Source organism: Equus quagga, unplaced genomic scaffold (genome assembly GCF_021613505.1).
Source record: "Equus quagga isolate Etosha38 unplaced genomic scaffold, UCLA_HA_Equagga_1.0 203_RagTag, whole genome shotgun sequence".
Taxonomy (NCBI): domain Eukaryota; kingdom Metazoa; phylum Chordata; class Mammalia; order Perissodactyla; family Equidae; genus Equus; species Equus quagga.
The window spans coordinates 2,584,726-2,604,216 of record NW_025798627.1 but is presented as its reverse complement, the minus strand read 5'-3'; the positions used below and the strand labels follow the sequence as shown (position 1 = coordinate 2,604,216).

The following is a 19,491-nucleotide window of genomic DNA, read 5'->3' as shown; positions in this document are numbered from 1 at the left end:
GGCCCCTCTTCTCCCCCTTCCACTGAAGTACACTGACGCTATAAACCCTGCCCTCCTCACTTGTGGGTACCTAGCAGGAACCCCCAGCTCATCTGTTAGGCTGAGGCTTTGGAGCAATAACCATGTCCTCCAAGAAATGACAAGTTGCCCTTTTCTTTATGACCAGAACTCAAGACAATATTGTTTCCACAGGTTCCGAGTTGTCACCTTTTAATGTAATAATGTAATTCAATCTGCAGCAAAGAGAAACACGAAAATACTACAGATGGAATAATGTTTACACACTTATACCAAACCCTACCCCTCTTCAATTGGCTTTGATTTCTCATATCTTCTACATCACAGAAAGGCTGACACAATTAACTTTCAACAAATTTTTATTACACAAAGGTTGTCACATAATTGGGTATTTCTCTACTTTATACACAATTATACTCTCCACAGAAAGGCTGCTTCTTAACTTCTCATCTGGTGACGGCAAGCACTAAAATCCTGATTTTAACAGAATAGTAGTAAAAATGCCTCAGTGATTTTTAAGTTGAAAGCAGTACATTGGTACATGGCTCTTGCACTCAATTATCAGGAATGTACAAATGTCTTTTTATTCAAAAATACAAAATAAATTATCTGTAGGCATGGACAATGACAGCAGTAAACCATTATATGTTGTCAACTGAAACCAGTAACTGATGGTTATAGTGATTTTCTTTAACATCAGCCAGCCTTTTCTTCAGTCATTTCCTTCAACTGACTTCTCTGAAGTTATAGGTGAGGAGCACTGCCCTCGGCTTCCTCTCACAGTTCATTAACAATGCTAAAGCACTATTCCAGGGGTTAGAACATGCCACCTCCCATCCCACCGCCCATTCCGCCCATTCCGCCCATCCCGCCCATTCCAGGCTCCTTCTCTTCCTTAGGAATCTCTGTGACAACAACTTCTGCTGTGGTTAACAGAGAAGCCACTCCAGCAGCGTCCAATAAGGCAGTTCTTACAACCTAGGGAAAAAGTTTGATGAAACATTACATTTCCTTAGTAAAAAGTGAACAAGACTTACTGAAGAGTTCTTGAAAGAATTTTTAAAAAGTGGTCAACTATTTACCTTAGTTGGATCAATGATTCCTTTTTCCACCATATTCACAAAATCTCCAAGCATAGCATCATAACCAATTTCTGAGGAACTCTGCATAATCTTCTCAACTATCAATGATCCTTCAACACCTGCATTCTTAGCAATGGTCATGGCAGGGATTTTGAGTGTCCTTTTAATAATTTCTATACCTATAAAGAAAAATTTTAGGAAATTATTTCTTTTGTAAATATTATGACACCATTCTACTTGTGAGAGTATTGATACAGAAAAATTCCAACTGGGAAATAACAGAGGTCAAATCGATCAACATCAGCGCTGTTGTACCTTTGTTATTCTAGAAATTGCTGTGTGATGTGTTGTTCTATTTAGTGGGCAACAGAAAGACTCAAATCAGGATGCAAATAAATTTACTTGTAACTTTTTACCAATTTTTTGATCTTCATTAGCTGGCTTTATTGAGTCCAAGGCTGGAATGCACCGAAGCAAGGCACAACCCCCTCCCAGAACAATGCCTTCTTCAACAGCAGCTCGTGTAGCATTGAGGGCGTCTGTAACTCTGTCTTTCTTTTCATTCACTTCAACATCACTTGTCCCACCAACCTAAAATTTAAAAGAATTCTAGTTAGTATGGCTTCTCTCATTCAAGATGCTGACTGCCAAGAGTCTTCACAAAAGCACCTAGTTTAGTCATAGAAGTCAGACACCAGGCTGATCGTTAAGTTCAAATCCTGGGCACAGACATGGCACCGCTCATCAAGCCATGCTGAGGCAGCATCCCACATGCCACAACTACAAGGACCCACAACTAAAAATATACAACTATGTAGTGAGGGGCTTTGGGGAGAAAAAGAAAAAAAAATCTTTAAAAAAAAAAAAGAAAAAAAAAACATCTTTTCCATAGTAACTCCCTGATGGAAGTTCAATTTTGGTTTTAACGAAGGAATATTTCAGTAAAGAAATTTTACATAATAAATATCTCCATGAGGAAATTAATTCCCTAAACATTTTGGTTAGCTGGCACTATTGTGAATACCACAGAAACAAAAATCATTCTTGGGGTCAGAACCCAAGAAGCTTATTCACAACAACACATCTCACCTTCAGCACAGCTACTCCATCTGAGAGTTTTGCCAGACGTTCATTCAGTTTTTCCTTTTCATATTCACTAGTTGTGACATCTAACTGCTCGATGATTTCTTGAATACGTTTTTCAATTTGAGCCTTGTCACCTTTTCCTTTCAAGAGCATGGCATCATCTTTGGTCACAATGACCTCTCCAACTTTTCCTAAGTCATGAGGCTGAACATCTTCAATATTTAGAGTCAATCCTTCTTCTCCAAACACCTACAAAAACATTTAAAAAATGGACCAGTTACAGCATACGGTTGATTCATCAGATCAGGCTTATTAATACATCATGCAGGTGTTTTTGATGAGACAAACATCTTGTAATACTGTATTTCTTTGAAATGTGAGATTTCAAGACCATTGCTAGTTAAGACTTGAATAGTCTTTTATTGCCCTTCCAACTTCTACTTAATCCTCAACTAATACTAGCTTTATTAGAGAAAAGTGTAAACTCAGAAGACTCATCCAAGTTCACACTTAGGGTGGAAACAGGACTAGATTCTAAGCCTCGACTTTTAAGTCCTATGTCTTTTCTCCTATACTCTTGAAAACAGATTAGTCACTAAGACCATTCCTGAGCCAGACTCATGGCAAGTTACAGAATAAAGGGACTTTCTTCTCTTCCACTTCCACTTCTCTTCCAACTTCCACTTCCCAAACATCCAAAAGAAACACAGATTAAGTAAATAGTTCAGGTGGCAGCATCTGATTGTGAAAAATATAAATTTTGCTTATAAATTTTAGACCTAGAAATGTAAATAACATTCAGTAAACCCATATCACATTTATTTTACTTACCGCACCACCAGTAGCGATAGCCATGTCTTTCAGCTGGTTCTTTCTATTGTCACCAAAACCTGGAGCTTTGACTGCTACAACCTGAAGACCAACTTTTAGCCTGTTAAGAACAGTGATTAATGAGATTTAAATTTAACAAAAATGCCTGTATACTTCTTCTTAAGTTCTGGCTACAGCAGTGCCCCCCTTATGCACAGGGGATATGTTCCAAGACCCCACTGGATGCCTGAATCCATAAATAGTATGGAACCCTGTCTATACTATGTTTTTTCCTATACATATATATTTGAGGTGCAACAGCAAAACTAGCACAAATTTCTTTCTCCTTCACAATTTCACGGATAGAAGATTCATTCTTACCTTAGATCTTAGCAACTTGAGGATATGATTTTTAAAATTTTCTTATTAAGTCAATAACTGTTGCCTTTTCACTTAAAGGAAGCACTTTACAACTTCTCTCTATTTAGCATATCTGAATTGGCAGCATCACCCCTATGGCACTCTGGGGCTATTATTAAGTAAAATAAGGGTTACTTGAACACGAGCACTGTAACACCGATCTGTTAACTGGAACAGTTACTAAGTTACTAACAGGTGGGTAGCGTATATAGCATACATAAGTTGGACAAAGGGACGATTCATGTCCCAGGTGGGATGGAGTAGGACAGTGAGCAATTTCATCACACTACTCAGAACAGTGTGCAATTTAAAACTTATGAATTGTTTATTTCTGGAATTTCCCATTTAATATTTTTGGACGTTGGGTAAATAAACCTCAGAAAGCAAAAGTGAGGATGAAGAAAGACTATTGTACTAAGGTTACTTAGGAAAACTGTACTTTTAAAAATTTGCTTCCTAGCAACTTTTGGTCAAATTAAGACAGTAAAGAGCAATTTTCCATTTATCCATATTTGCCAGTATCTAATTACCTTCTTAACAAACTGCTGACCTTACAGTCTAGTTGAACAACTAGACCCAGAAGTAAAAATATTAAGCTAAACACAGTGATAACAGTTATTTTATATTTAGTAATAACTACTTTTATATATTGAAAATCAGAGTAATTACTAAATATTAAATTTGACGCTCATCTAACGCTTATTTACCCCCATCCCATGGGCTCCATTTACTTTATCTTTTTTTTTTTTCAGTGAGAAAGACTGGCCCTGAGCTGTTATTTTGCCAATCTTCTTCCATTTTATGTGGGATGCCATCACAGTGTGGCTTAACCAGCGGTAGCAGGTCCACGCCCAGGATCCGAACTTGCAAACACTGGGCCACCAAACCAGAGCATGCAACCATAACCACCACCCCACTGTGCTGGCACCCTCCATTTAGTACTGCCTTGCTATTAAAGTTAAGCTTGAGCAAGCAGTGTTTTTAATTTAATTCCTTTATATTGGGGCTGGCCTGGTGGTGCAGCGGTTAAGTGTGCACATTCCGCTTCGGTGGCCCAGGGTTCGCCAGTTCATATCCTGGATGTGGACATGGCACTGCCATGCTGTGGCAGGCGTCCCATATATAAAGTAGAGGAAGATGGGCACGGATGTTAGTTCAGGGCCAGTCTTCCTCAGCAAAAAAGAGGAGGATTGGCAGCAGATGTTAGCTCAGGGCTTATCATCCCCCCCCCCCAAAATTAAAATAATAAAAAACGTTTAACTCCTTTATAAATGTTAATATTGCTGACAAGAGCATTAAGCTCACCTGCAGTTTTGTCAGATAATACTTGGAACATCCAATCAAAGAAGCATCCACCTGAGACCAGATTGTAAAACGGAAGGAATATACAAACTTCAAGGCAGAGCTGTTCTATTTTATTAAGGAGCCAAATAAAAATCAGAGAATAGCTCTGATGAGTATGTCACATAAATCAGACATCCAACTTCACAACTACCAGTAAAATGGCTCAATGAAAATTCTGTAGGCCTACTGTTTTTTTAGTTTGGCTTCAAATTCCACAATCTCTAAGGCTCTTCATAACTAGAAAAGGAAATCCAGCCTAACAACACTGCAGGATAAGTAAACTCACTTAGAGCTTTCGGAACAGGTCACAGTATACAATCTCTAATCCATACGTGCTATTTCATTTGTGCATTTTCATTATAATAAAATTGTAAAATCTCACTTCTGATATATCTCAATTCTAAGATTATGAAGAACACGTTTTAATAATATCCTAAGATTCTGTTTACCACATTAACATTACCTGTCTTAAAGTCAAAAGTAATACATTAAACTATACATTAAAAAATTTTAAGAGACCTCAACTTATTTCAGGTTGAGTGCCAATTTCTGTTTCAGAACCATTCATTTAATTTTTCTTTTACAGATGATATAAAATACTGACTGCTAAATACACTTACATGTGAGGTTTTTAGAATGGTAGTTGTCTACTCATCTCTTCCCATGCAAAACTGTAACTGTGAAAATATTTTTTTCCAAAAAAACTTTTTTTTTTTTTTAAAAAAAAAAACACAACTCAGCTACCTTCAAAACTGTAAACATTTATAAGAAACAGAAAGACACCACATACAAAATTAGGCTATCTTATGAGAAAGTTGCACAAAATATTAAGGACTTTGGGGCCCCAGTGAAAAAGACAGAACCATTCTAACTGGACTAAGGGTTCATAAATCACACGTATGTTATAGACCACAACTCTAGATATAAACACAAGTGGTTCGATGGGGAGGTACATAAGAGAGATTTCAAACATCACTAGAAATAATTGCCTTTCATCTGGAAATGTAACCCAAATACCACTGCCTATTACCTATTCAAAACGAGTGTACTTAGAGCTTCTCCATCAACATCTTCAGCAATTATGACCAAGGGCTTACGGTGAGCATTGGCAATTTCAAGAGCAGGTACAATGGACTGGACACTAGAAATTTTCTTTTCGCTCAATAGAACATAGGCATCTTGGAATTCACATTTCTGACCTGCAAAACAAAGAACATTTCAAAACAACTTTAAAACATTAACATTACTCTGAAAATGACCGTAATTTATTTAAATAAAAAAGCTATAAACCAAAGTTCTAGTAAATGTTAAAAGTGACTGATGAGTTCACGTTTTTCCTCTTTCACTTCTCGTATACATTCTCACTTTTGGAACATATGAATTTATCTTTTTAGAAGTATGGCATCAACTAACGCCTACAGTTTGACCCATGGCAAACTGTATTTTAAAAATACTTCAGTTATTGACTTGCTCTTACCTTTTGATGTATTAATAAAGTATGGAGAAATATAACCTCGATCAAACTTCATGCCTTCAATAATTTCTAACTCATCATTCAGTGTTTTTCCATCCTGTGAAAAGTCAAAGAATTAGCTGCATGAATTTCATTAAAGGAACACAAAAATTGTAATTATAGACCAGATTAATAGACCCCACTGGTCATAAGGGATCTAGGAAGTAGCATGCAAATGCCCCGGGGCATCCAACTCCACTTCAGCAAAAATTTCTAGAACGCATATCTGAATTAATTTTTAGAGCTAGAAGACAATATCATTTAGGTTAGGATGGATTCATTCCTGACAGCAAAGGCTAATAGTTCACACAAAGCACAGTAAGCACTCTTTTACACAGGTGCTGATGTTACACACGAAGGAATAGACTATACTTGTGTGTGTGTGTGTGTGTGTGTGTGTGAGGAAGACTGGCCCTGAACTAACATCTGTTGCCAATCCTCCTCTATTTTTGCTTGAGGAAGATTACCCCTGAACTAACATCTGTGCCAGTCTTCCTCTACCTTGTATGTGGCATGCGTCACAGCATGGCTGACGAGCAGAGGCAGTTCGTGCCTGAGATCTGAACCTGCAAAACCCAGGCCGCTGATGTGCAGCACGCGGAACTTTTAACCATTTGGCCATAGGGCTGGCACCCTAGAATATACTTTATGAAACACATATGATCAAATTTTTGTATTTGGAAAACTCAGTTTTGATCATGGGACATCTCATTTCAAGATATCATTAAAAACACACTTGCCTTTACTGTGATGACACCCTTTCTTCCAACCTTTTTCATGGCATCAGAAATGATGTTGCCAATTTCTTTGTCTCCATTTGCAGAAATTGTAGCCACCTGAAATAATCAAGTTATTCTTCCAAATTAAAACCTTAGGCTGGTGCCTCAATCAACTCCCCTTCCCTTTCCTAGCAGCTCCCTGACTGATACATGGGAGGTTGTGGGGGACAGGACAGAGAGTCTTTATGATATAATGGTTCTAACAAAGTATTTGCTCTGTTTTCACTTCTTTTTTAACTCATTATTTGGCTACATTTTTCAAAGACATGAAATAAACATGCAATTATTCTCTTAAACAAAAACAGTAAAGAAAGAAAGGCAGGCTGACCCCATTTTTTTTTCCCCTTGGCAAGCATGGCAATATTACAACACGACAAAAATCACACACCTTTGACAAACAGCTCAAGAATGTTGTCCAAATGTACAAAACAGTTTAACCAAGAGCGATTTAGAACTAAAATGACATCCCATTAAGACTCACATTATGGTCAACTGCATTATTTCCAAATGTATTAGCTGTAAGAAAAATGCCTCCAACATTGGTGTCTGGGTAGAACTGCTATTCTGACATTGGTGTGTGATTATGAATTAAAATCACGTTACTAAAATTTTGTTAAATTTCATCAGAAAATGTGGAAGATCCTCACCTGAGCAATTTCTTCAGGGGTTGTCACAGGTTTAGACTGCTTCTTAAGTTCAGCAATTACAGCATCAACAGCCAACATCACACCTGGTTCAAGAACAAATGCCATCACAACGCATATTCTTTCACGGCTCCATGTCAAGTAAAAATTATGATTCATGTTAGATGTTTTACTGACTTAGCCTACACACTGCTTTTGCGCCAGTACTTTTCCTAATCACATTGAGTTGGATGGCATGCACTGAAACAGGAATTTTGATAAATAAATGAACTCCCACAATGACAAAATTATTGTGAAAATTAGACTATAAAAACTCTCGATGTACAACTTCAAGAATGTCACCATTCAACTCATTCTGTGTCAGTCATTGCCAACCCAATCATGTTGCTTGTTTCCAACAGGGTCACCCAACAATTCTCCCCTCAACTGAGTGACACAAAAAAGGTCCAAAATAAATTACAGTCCTTTACTTTCAACAGGAGGTATAATTCTCAAGGATGAGAAATTTCTTGTGGCTATGCCCCTGCAGGTTTTAATTATCTGAAATTTCCTCATTTAATATGCAATTATGAACTAACAAAATATTTTTGTTTCAACAGTCAACAGCACCCCAATACAGATTTATGAGAACCCCATTTTGTTCGACTGAGACTAGAACTAGCTCTTCCCTTATTTTGAGAAATGTTACTTCAAGAAAAAATCCAAAGCAAGGTGTAGAGTAACAATGACTTTCTTTGGGAACTATTCTCTTTTTTTTTGAGGAAGATTAGCCCTGAGCTAACTACTGCCAGTCCTCCTCTTTTTTGCTGAGGAAGACTGGCCCTGAGCTAACATCCGTGCCCATCTTCTTCTACTTCATATGTGGGACGCCTACCACAGCATGGCATGCCAAGCGGTGCCATGTCCGCACCCAGGATCCAAACCCACGAACCCCAGGCCTCCAAGAAGAACATGCGAACTTAACTGCTGCACCACCGGGCCGGCCCCTGGGAAGTATTCTTAATAACCTCAGTGAATACTTGTTAGTGACTTACAGTCTAACTGTTAATGCAACACATTCATTTGGACCTCAAATGTTGAAATGGACAGGATGATATATCAGTATGGCCTAGGATGCCAATTCCAACAAAATTAACAGCATCCCCCAAGTCTCCTAGTTTGGAAAATAACATACCCAAGAAATACAGAGCAATTCCATTTTCAAGATAGGAAAACCAAGTGCTAGTAGGACACAGCTAAATAAATGACAAGTGCTAGTAGGACACAGCTAAATAAATGACAAGACTTGAGTCTGTATCACCAGGACCCTCATGCTGACATCTTTAAATTGTGGTGCATACGTCACCAAACAAGCAACAATAAAATGGAGATCAGTAACATAGCACATGCTGTTAAAAGAAAAAGCTGCTAAAAAAACCCCAAAACCTTTCTGACACCTGGGTGACTCAGTTCCTTGTTCAGCCCTACTTTCCAAATAAAGTAAAACATCAAAACTATATAATATCTCTCTGCTCTAATCCCCACAAGTTTACTATTTTCAAGGTACATAGTACATAGGTATACTCCAATAAACTTCGCTTTCGGGGGGTGACACACGGGACAGACAGAATACAGGAAATGTCTTAGTCACATCTCCCTCCGTAACAGCTAGTACAGTGCCCACCACAAGGCCAAGCATTCAATCACTATTTGCTAAAGAAAAACTCAGTCTAAGATTTTTTACGAGAGGAGAAATAAGAGGGAATCAATTTTCTGGTATAACTTAATAGTTCAAAACACTGTGGGAACAATGGAAAGACATTCCTACCTCTCCTGATTTCCACTGGATTAGCACCTTTGCTAATCTTCTCGAAGCCTTCCTTGGCAATAGAGCGTGCCAAGACAGTAGCAGTAGTAGTACCATCCCCAGCCTCTTCATTTGTGTTATTGGCGACATCTTGAACAAGTTTAGCGCCAATATTTTTATATTTATCTTTTAAGTCAATGGACTTCGCAACAGTCACACCATCTTTGGTTACTTTGGGACTTCCCCAACTCTGTTCAATAATCACTGTTCTTCCCTATAATTGTGGAGAGAAAAAAAATGTGACAGAATCACACTTTAACTACTATTTAGCTTAAACCAGAACAAGCAGTTTTTATAGCCACGCGCCACATAACCACATCTCGGTTAACGACAGATCACATATATGACTATGGTCCCATGAGATTAATATCATATAGCCTAGGTGTCTAGTAGGCCATACCATGTAGGTTTGTCTAAGAACATTTTAGGATGCTCACACAATGACAAAATTGCCCAATTTCTCAGAATGTATCCCAATTAAGTGGCACGTGACTGTAATGGGGCAACTACTTAAAAGCCTCAATGCAAGTTGTCATTTTTATCAAATCGGCAGCATGAATCTCAAGGGCATGTTCATCAGTGTTCTTAGAGATAAAATGACTTCTCTGTTGCCAACTGATTAACTCTGAATGAGGTATTATGGGAGATAAAAATCCTAGAGACTAAGAGATGTCATCTTATAAAACAAGAATGCGAGATAAACCAACAATTTGGTAGATTATAATGAAATTCCAGAATATTCTTCACATAATTTATACTTAAGTTTTGTCCGGTGCCTGCTAACTTTGAAAGTAATGTGGAAATTTACTTTTAAGGTTAAAAATTAAGTTACTAAAATACTAACTGCAAAGCAAATACAGCCCACTCTACCAAAACAGTTCAACATTAAATCTCCAACATGGTGCAAATAGTACTGGCAGCTTTTGGATTTGAACCAAAGCTGCTACCTGTGAGTCATGCAAATGCATTAACTTACACAGTTTGGATTACTTTGGTATTTGAATTGTCTTCAACCTGAGCTGTCTTCAATTGTTCACCACCTTCAAAAGCCTCCTCAAATTGTAACCCCTCACTCACCAATCTCTTCGAGTTAAATGAGACTTAACATTTGAAATGTGCTTTGGAACAGACGGAACAACAGAAAAACATTAGGTGAAACTAGCACCTACAAGCACATACTTGAGGTATTATGGGAGCTAACTTACACTCTTCCCTCTATGCTTGGTACTAACAACTGGGAAAGAATCCAAAACCTAACTCAAGCAGGCAGGCAAGAGTAATTCTACATTGAGTTTCAGAATCCACCCTGAGCTAGGAGTTACCACTCGATTACATCACACACTGTACAAAATAAAGTTTCGAAAACTTGGCAGGGACTGTTTAAGACCATTATATATCCAAGCCAAAAAAAACACCCAATAATTTGGAACTCTCAAATGTAAAGTGATTTCTCTCAAAAATGGATACCGAAGTACTGTTCAACAGTTGAGCGTAACTATTTGTCAACAGCAAACTATCAATCCTTAATAATATTATAAATTACAACAAAATAACACTGTTACCTTTGGCCCCATAGTAACGGCTACAGCATCGGCTAAAAGGTCTACACCTTGGAGCATTAAGGCTCGGGCATCTGCACCAAATTTTACATCTTTGGCGTAAGCCCGAGTGAGATGAGGAGCCAGTGCGCTGGACACTGGCCTAATCCGGCGAAGGACTGCAGGTAATCGAAGCATTTCTGGGGGGGAAAACAAGCAGATCATCAGGACAATACTAGCACTACCCGTGGCGCGTTACAGCACAAATATGACACGTGTGCAACAGAATAAAAAATGTTCGATGTGAGCCGTGCTGACCTCTGCCAGCCACACCTGGGCCCCGGAACGCGCCACAGCTTCACACCACCAGCTATCAGTGCAAGCCTCAAGATCAAGAGGCCGCCCCCACGCCTGACCTACAGCACCCGCACAACGCAGGCCCATCTTCTTCCCCATGGCCACCTACCCCTGCCGCTACACACGAGTTAATCTTTCACTGCTAAAGGGGCCTTGAGAGCGAACCCACTCCAAATGCACCCCCAAATAAGCCCGCAGGAAAGGGGAAGGCTATAAACCCGGGAGGCCAAGGGAGAACAAATATGCCTGACGACGCAGAATTGCGCTTAGTAAGATGTGCCTTCATGTATCCTCTCGGGGATACAGTATCAGAACAGCCCGCAAGGCCGCGGCGCGGGGGGCGGCGGCCTGGCCCACTCGGCGCGGCCCCACGTGCCTTTCCCTCAGGACGCCCCGAACAAGGTCAAGGGTGGAGGCGCCGGACCCCAGCGGTCCGCGGGACCAAAGGCGGCTTCCACGCGGCTGCGACCACCCTCGCCGGCGCCCTGCAGTGCAGGAGCGGGGCGCACGGGAGGGCCCCTGTGAACACTGCCCCGAGTCACACGCACTCCCGGGCAAGCCCTCCCTCCTGCGCCCTGCCGGGGCGAGCGAGCCACGCGGCACGTGACGGGCCCGCGCGCATGGACCCGCCGGGCCTGCCAGCGGGCCCGGGGCTGCGGCGCCGGGGGAGGCCCTGGCTCTCGCAGGACGGCAGCGGGGGACGCCGGCTCCGGGATCCGCGGCCCTGGGCGAGGCGGCGCGGGGCGGCCGCGTACCTGCGCGGCGGTGGCGGGGCGTGCAGAAGGCGAGGCAGGCCGTCGGCGGCGAGTGAGGGACAGAATGCAGGGCGCACACGGCAATGAGCCCGTGTCCCCTCCCTCCGCCACTCCCCCGCCCCGCGGCACCGCGTGTGCAGGCGGCTCCCGCCCTCCCCGGCCGCCGGCCCGGCAATCTGCATGCGCCGCGCGCCAGCCCCGCCCTCCCTACCAGCGCCAGGCCCGGCCCGCGGGCTCGGCCTCTCCGGCCGGCGTAGGCTGGTTCCCGGGCTGCGCTCGATTCCAGAACTTTCCGGGGGGCGCCGCGCTCCCTGTGGGTCAAGGGTTAACCCGCGTCATTTCCGGGAGGAGGGCGAAGGGCTGGTATTTTCACCTCGGCGAGCGGCCTAGAAAAGCCTAGAAAGGGCTCCTTTTTCCTTCCGCCTCGCGGACCTCGCGTCAGGGGCCTGCGCAGAGCCCTCGCGGCGAATCGCGGCGCGCGCTGCTGCGGCCGCCCCCTCGCGCGGGAGGGGCGGGGCGGGGGCGAGCGCGCCTGCGCGACGGGCGGCCTTTTCTCCGGTTCACGTGGCCCGAGGGCCGGTCTGCGGGTCTCTGCTGGCGGTGGCGGCGGCGGCGGCGGCGGGAGAGAAGAGCGCGGACTGCGGCGGCCGGAGTCATGGTGAGGCCGGCGCGCCCGGATCGGCCTGCGGTGCTCGGGGAGTCCGGACGGCGCTCTCTGGGCCTCGCAGGGGCGGTAGGGGTCACCGAGTGACCGGCGCCCGCGGAGCCCCGGAGAGGCGAGGCCAGCCGAGCCTGTCCCGCGCCGAGGGCTCTGTGCACGCGCGCGTGCTGCAGGCGTGGGGGCCGGGGCGGGGAGCCGGACGCGTGCGCTGCGGCCGACCCGCTGTTCCTGCGGGGCCCTCGCGGGTGTGCGGTGTCTCGGAGAAGGCATGGCCCCAGGCGCAGGGATTGACTTCAGTGTTTACCGAAAATTTCTAGAAAAACTCGAGGAAGGGTAATATTTGACCTTGGAATAAACTTGAGGTTACCCTTAAAGGTGGTCTGCCTGCTGACCAGAGGAGCGGCAAAGGACCCTCCCCCCCCCACCACACATAGGGAATGCGAAATTAAACTCGGGGTGTAGAGCAGACCCTCCACATGGGGTTCCGGAATGAATAATGCGAGGCTGGACATTATCTTAGAAAGTCACGTGTGACGTGTGATACAGAACGCGTACGATTGCATTGCCTGTTTAGAAGACAAGTACATGTTGTTTTCGTGTCACATCTCAACATTTCTCTCCCTACAGGCAGGACAGGCATTTAGAAAGTTTCTTCCCCTCTTTGACCGAGTATTGGTTGAAAGGAGCGCGGCCGAAACTGTAACCAAAGGAGGCATTATGCTTCCAGAAAAATCTCAAGGGAAAGTATTGCAAGCAACAGTAGTAGCTGTTGGAGCAGGCTCTAAAGGAAAGGTAAATGGGAGCTAAAATGCACCTATTCTTGGATGAAGCGGAGGGGAAAAAGCAATCACTGGTTATTATTAAAAATAGCCTTTAAAATAGCTTACGTTATGTTCAGGGTCATTCCCTAGTTCCGTAACATCTAATCTTTCTCTTTGATGGAAATGATTGTAAAATAAAATTGCTTATTCTATATGATGCAGAGTTACAGAATATTAAAGTCAGTAGCCATTTGGTAGCCTAGTATGACTAGGTTTTTTTTCAAATTCTAAATTTTTGATTAAAAGACTATGCTTAAATGTAATCTGTGGGTACTTTTAAGAATTGAGGGGAAATTTGAACACTCGGTCTAACCTCTAAAACACTGAAATTGCCCTAATCCTTTAACCACTTTCGGCCTTAGTTCGGCTACCTATGAAAGGCAGTTTGGATTATCCCTGTAGGCATTCTCCAATTAACTGGTTAGACCTCAGACCTCTAAAAGTGTCAGCCAGACTACATATTAAGTGCCCTTAGGGTCAGATATGTTAATTGCATTGTCTAGTTGCGCCTAAGAAAGTTAGTTCTAGCAAGGAACTATCCTGGAGTTAGGAATAGGAAGGGTTTGGAGAATGGGCACTTTGCTTCAGTCTCCTCCCCAAATCTATTCTTTGGAGGAAAGGAAATTGAATCACGAAAGAAGTGTATGTTCTGAATTCTGAATGCTTCTCTTGAATTTTCATATGTTGAAGGAAGTTAGCCACGACCATTATGTATACAGTTTTTAAAACTTGTTTGTTTCACATAGTCCATAGGTTATGTTAATATTTAACAATTTAAAAGTTAGCTTAAGTTCGTTTTACCAGTATAACTCCTTGAACTTTTACACTGAAATCAGGTTTTAGTTTAAGCCATTGTGTGTGCATTATTTCATGTGTGACTCTACAGTGATGTTTTTCAGTGAAGAACTACAATTGTATAAATTACATCACTTGGCCACCAAGTTCTTTGTTAACATTTGATTTGAGCATATTCGAGTAATAAGAGTTAGGTGTGAATATTTGATGAACTAGATGTCTTTACTAATAAACCTTTTTATTTTCTTAAGGGTGGAGAGATTCAACCAGTTAGCGTGAAGGTTGGAGATAAAGTTCTTCTCCCAGAATATGGAGGCACCAAAGTAGTTCTAGATGACAAGGTGTGTAAACTTAAGGATTTTTATTAAAAGTTAAGTATTTGCTATTTTCTTAACTAATGGTTTCTCTATTTGCAGGATTATTTCTTATTTAGAGATGGTGACATTCTTGGAAAGTACGTAGACTGAAATCACTATTGAAATGGCATCACGTGAAGCTGCCCATTCCACTGAAGTTCTGAAATCTTTCATCATGTAAATAATTTCCATGTCTCTCTTTTATAATAAACTAATGATACCCAAACTAATGACATCCAGTGTCTCTAAAATTTAATTTCACTGTACTGATATAAACATTTCCAAATAAAAATATATAAATGAATGGTTAATCTTTAGTGATTGAAGATGGTTTTAGAGTTTTCCAATTTATGCTTTTTTTCTTTATTCACGTAACCAGAGAATTATGGGAAACAAGGTTTCTAATTTTCACATTGAATTTGGCTTTATTACATAGATAATTGATGTTGATACAAAGCCATCAATTTACACTTAGTTATATTTTAAGAAAGTCAAGTAGCAACAGTTTAACTTCATACTTAAGCTTATGTTGAAGTTCTTCATTTATGGAATCTAGTCTTTTATATGTCTTGTTTCTTTAGTACTTAGAAAAACTTGACATTTTTTTTAAAGTTAATATTACCACTACATAATTTACTTGGCAAAAAAATCCAAGGCAAAGTGTGCTAGGTAACATTGGCTGAGTATCTTCTATATCCCATGGTAGGCACTGTGTGATAGTCATTAAAGCTAACTTTTCAGGAGCATTTTCTTGTACTGGGTACTCTTGTAGGTACTTTGCATGTATCAGTTGGTTTAATCTTTAATGAACCCTGTGAGCTAGGTACCATCATTCTCATCTTTTTGCACAGAGGGTTTAAGTAATAACCAAGGTCACTCAGTAGAAAGTGGCAAAGCGAGGATTTGGACATGGGCCATCCACCTTCAGATGCTGCCGTTGAAAACTTAATCCTTTATGGCATCTGCCACTTTGTCAAAATTCTGAGCACCTGATACACATTATTTCAAACTTGATGATTGCCTTTGTGGTATGGGGGCTGGGTGGTACCTAAGAGTGTCTGGCAATTAGGTATCTAGTATACAGTTCACTGAATTTAACAAGTAGGAAACTGAGTAACAGAACTGGATAAATAGCTTGATTTAGCTTTAGCAGCTCAGGAGAATTAAGATTTGAACCCTGACAACCCTACACCAGAGTTGATTACCAACCCCTAAACTTGACTACATCATCTACCGGCTATTTCTGTCCTGGTCAAATTTATTTTCTAGTTTTACTTTCTTATAAGTAGTCTGTGATCACGTCTTTTAAAAGTCGTGTTCCATGTTTATCCTGTGGAATTGAAGTCTAAATGAAGTTGTAAATAGCATGGAATAATGGTCTCGACTTTTGATCATGTCCCCGTCAGTAAAGTAGTATGGATGTGTGAGTCCCATTTGGTATACTAAGGCTTAATTTGTGTCATATTTAGATACAAGAATTACGATTAAAAGTTCTGTTTACAGAAGCAGGTGGGTCATCAGTTTCCTACTGTGTCCCAGGCACGGCTAGATAATGTGCTGTGCACGTCATAACCTTGTAAGCAGAGATTTCCATCTGTTTTACCAATGTGAAAACTGACTCAGAAGAGATGAGGAAACTCGGTCAAGGCCATGTGGCTGGTAAATTGCAGAGTTAGGAATCCAGTCCAAAGGCCATCGCTTTCCCATTATTCCCTGATTCTGTTCCAAAGACCCAAGCAAATGAGTTTTGAGATCCATAACCCACTAAATCAGAAGGGTGGGAGAAACTTTTTTGTACCACAAAAGTAGTCCTATGATGCTTGTCTAACAGAATTGCTAAAGAAATAATTTTTTTTAAATGTAGATACGTAAATGATTTTTTTACTGAGGTAACATTGGGTTATAACATTTGAGGTGAACACCATTATATTTTGATTTCTGAAGAAATGTTAGATTGTGAAATTATATTCGGAATTAATAGGGAAAAATTTTTAACAGAATAGTTCAAAAATAAGGGCTTTGGGGAAGTGGAACCACGTTTAAGAACAGTATGTTCTCATTTAGCTTTTCAACAAAAATAAGTAAAGTAAAATAGGTAAAATTCTAACTGGAATTTTCATGGTAATACCATTTTTGAGTGCTTGCCAGGTACTGTTCTAGGCACTTAACGTGTAATCTTGCTTAAATGTATGTAATCAGCAGTCCTGTGAGGCAATATTCCTTGCCTCATAGGTGGAAGATGCACAGAGAAGTAATTTGTTCAAGATGACACAACTTACAAGTCATGAGTTTTTTGGGCTGGCCTGGTGGTGCAGTGGTTAACTTCACACATTCTGCTTGGCAGCCCAGGGTTTGCCGGTTCAGATCCTGGGTGCAGACATGGCACCGCTTGGCAATAAGCTATGCTGTGGTTGGCGTCCCACATATAAAGTAGAGGAAGATGGGCATGGATGTTAGCTCAGGGCCAGTCTTCCTCAGCAAAAAGAGGAGGATTGGCAGTAGTTAGCTCAGGGCTAATCTTCCTCAAAAAAAAAATTCTATCAACAGTCCTACCAGCAATGTATGAGATGGCTGATTTTTTCCCCCTCTTAATAACACAGGATGTTATGAAGTTTTTATTTTGCAAATCTGGTAATTTTACTTTTACCGTTACGAATGAAGGTGAGCGTCTCATGCGTTTAAGACCCATTTCTATTTTCTTTACTGTTAACTGACTGTTCCTATTGACTGTAAATATCTTCTTGCTTTTCTAGTGGGTGACGCCTTTTATGATTTGTGTGATATCTTTATTTAGTTCTTTGTGATAAGTTTTTCCTCCAGTTTGTTATTTGGCTTTGATTTTATTTATGCTTTGAACTTGCAGGAATTTGTTTCTGCTTAAACTTCATTTTAGCATAGTTGAATTAATAAATATTCTTCATTATGGCTTCTGGATATTATGACAAACTCTGAAAACTCTTCTCCAATACTTAAAGTTTTTTCCATGGTTTCTTTAGGTATTTTTATAGGTTTTTATTTTTTAATATTTCAATCTTGGCTTGATCTGGAGATTTTCCTGTTATAAGAGATAAGGAATGGATCCAACGCCCCTTCTCTTTTACAGATTAAGCCTCGTTCTTTAAGACATGTTAAAATTTAGCCCATGTCTTGCAAAATGCTCTTTCAGTCTCATTTAGCCTGGAGACTTGACTTGAGTGTCAGTTCAAAAAGGCCAGTTTGTTATACTATTTTTAAGTCATTCATCTTTTCAAACATCGTGCCAGGCATTGTTCCAGGCACTGGAGATACAGGGATGAATAAGATGGGGGAGGCCAAAGTAAACAACGAAATTATAGCCTAATTTTAGAGATCAGTGTCATCAAGCAAATAAAGAGAGAAAATGCTGCTACCTTCATGAGAGTCATTAAGTGACCTATCAAAAAGAGGAAATGATAATAGTCTGTTGTGACTTGTCTCCTCTGATCACATCTTCTCTTCCTGAAACTTCAGGAACTACTGTATTAGTTATCTATTGCTGCATAACAAATCACTCCAAACTTAGTGCTTAAAACAACAGTAGGGGCTGGCCCCATGGCTGAGTGGTTAAGTTCGCACTCTCCACTTCGGTGGCCCAGGGTTTCACTGGTTCGGATCCTGGGTGGGGATGTGGCACCGCTCATCAGGCCATGCTGAGGCAACGTCCCACATGCCACAACTGGAAGGACCCACAACTAAAATATACAACTATGTACTGGGGGGATTTGGGGAGAAAAAGCAGAAAAACCCCAACAGTAAGCATCTCACACGACATCTGTCAGTCAGAAATTCAGGTGCAGCTTATTTGGATGGTCCTAGTTTGGGGGTCTCACGAGGTGGCCATCATCTGACGACTTGACTGGGGCTGGAGGTTATACTTTTAAGATGGTTCACTCATATGTTGACAAATTGATGCTTGCTTTTGGTGGGACCCTCAGTTCCTCACCACGTGGACCTTTCATAAGGCTGCTCGAGTGCTCTCACACACGGCAGCTTTCTCACCCAGGGCAGGTGAGCTAAGAGAGCAAGGTAGAAACTACAATGTCTTTTATGACATAACATCACAAGTTACACAACATCATCTCAGTATCCTATTGGTCATACAGGTCAGCCCTATTCAATGTAAGAGAGTACCACACAAAGGTGTAAATACTAGGAGATTAATAATCACTGGGGGCCATTTTAGCAGCTGGCCACCACAATCACCAATTTGGCCAAATATTCTAGAATTCTAGAGAGGAAAATGAAGTGCCGTGGGAGTTTAGTATCTCACTAAGCTGTAGTCAAAGTTGTCTACTTTTGAACTCAGCAAAACCCCTAAAATTTTGTCTACAGCAACTTTCATAAACAGAAAATTTTCAAATAATATGTTGAAAATGTATAAAACCATATGTAGGTTTTGAACCATTTGTTCAACCACGATGCTTCCCTTTCCTTGGCCTGCAATGAAATCTGCATGTCTACACAGAAATGCTGCCTAAACTTTAAGGTTCATTTCAACTACTTCTTGCATCCTTCAGTGTGTCAGCTCTGCTCTTAGCCTGGCTTCCTTCAAGCCAAGATGGTTGATGCAGTCTTGGCCACGTTCAGGCAGAAAAAAGGGACCATCTCTTTTGGTACCTCCTCAAGAGCAAGAAAACCCTTCCCCAAA

The 19,491-nt window shown here is 41.3% G+C and overlaps 2 protein-coding genes across 4 annotated transcripts; one reads left to right on the top strand and one right to left on the bottom strand.

The window, feature by feature from the left end:
* Positions 1–359: 359 nt before the first annotated feature.
* LOC124233460 (60 kDa heat shock protein, mitochondrial) lies at positions 360–12,686 on the bottom strand. Of its 3 annotated transcripts, none has more exons than XM_046650562.1 (12): positions 12,566–12,686; positions 11,105–11,280; positions 9,504–9,756; positions 7,700–7,782; positions 7,014–7,109; positions 6,238–6,331; positions 5,791–5,959; positions 3,018–3,117; positions 2,190–2,435; positions 1,517–1,691; positions 1,101–1,279; positions 360–996 (listed from the first exon to the last, which is right to left on the bottom strand). In XM_046650562.1, exons 2-12 carry the CDS (start codon positions 11,276–11,278, stop codon positions 835–837), a joined length of 1,731 nt encoding a protein of 576 aa, XP_046506518.1. In that variant the 5' UTR covers positions 11,279–11,280; positions 12,566–12,686; the 3' UTR covers positions 360–834. The 3 variants fall into 3 exon arrangements, with proteins under 3 accessions (XP_046506518.1, XP_046506517.1, XP_046506516.1); XM_046650561.1 differs by lacking the exon at positions 12,566–12,686 and adding an exon at positions 12,404–12,551; XM_046650560.1 differs by lacking the exon at positions 12,566–12,686 and adding an exon at positions 12,193–12,348.
* A 14-nt stretch (positions 12,687–12,700) lies between these two features.
* On the top strand, positions 12,701–15,055 carry LOC124233462 (10 kDa heat shock protein, mitochondrial). Its single transcript, XM_046650564.1, has 4 exons — positions 12,701–12,850; positions 13,481–13,645; positions 14,721–14,810; positions 14,886–15,055. Exons 1-4 carry the CDS (start codon positions 12,848–12,850, stop codon positions 14,934–14,936), a joined length of 309 nt encoding a protein of 102 aa, XP_046506520.1. The 5' UTR covers positions 12,701–12,847; the 3' UTR covers positions 14,937–15,055.
* Positions 15,056–19,491: the final 4,436 nt, after the last annotated feature.

Bases quoted from the DNA above. Each gene is read 5' to 3' on its own strand.
- LOC124233460 (XM_046650562.1), bottom strand. From the start codon at position 11,278: ATGCTTCGATTACCTGCAGTCCTTCGCCGGATTAGGCCAGTGTCCAGC. The intron at 6,332-7,013 runs GCAAGTGTGTTT...GACTTTTCACAG, and splicing joins AGGGTGTCATCACAGTAAAG to GATGGAAAAACACTGAATGA. The intron at 1,280-1,516 runs GTAAAAAGTTAC...TTTTCTTTATAG, and splicing joins TAATGAAGATCAAAAAATTG to GTATAGAAATTATTAAAAGG.
- LOC124233462 (XM_046650564.1), top strand. The intron at 13,646-14,720 runs GTAAATGGGAGC...TATTTTCTTAAG, and splicing joins GAGCAGGCTCTAAAGGAAAG to GGTGGAGAGATTCAACCAGT. The intron at 14,811-14,885 runs GTGTGTAAACTT...CTCTATTTGCAG, and splicing joins AAGTAGTTCTAGATGACAAG to GATTATTTCTTATTTAGAGA.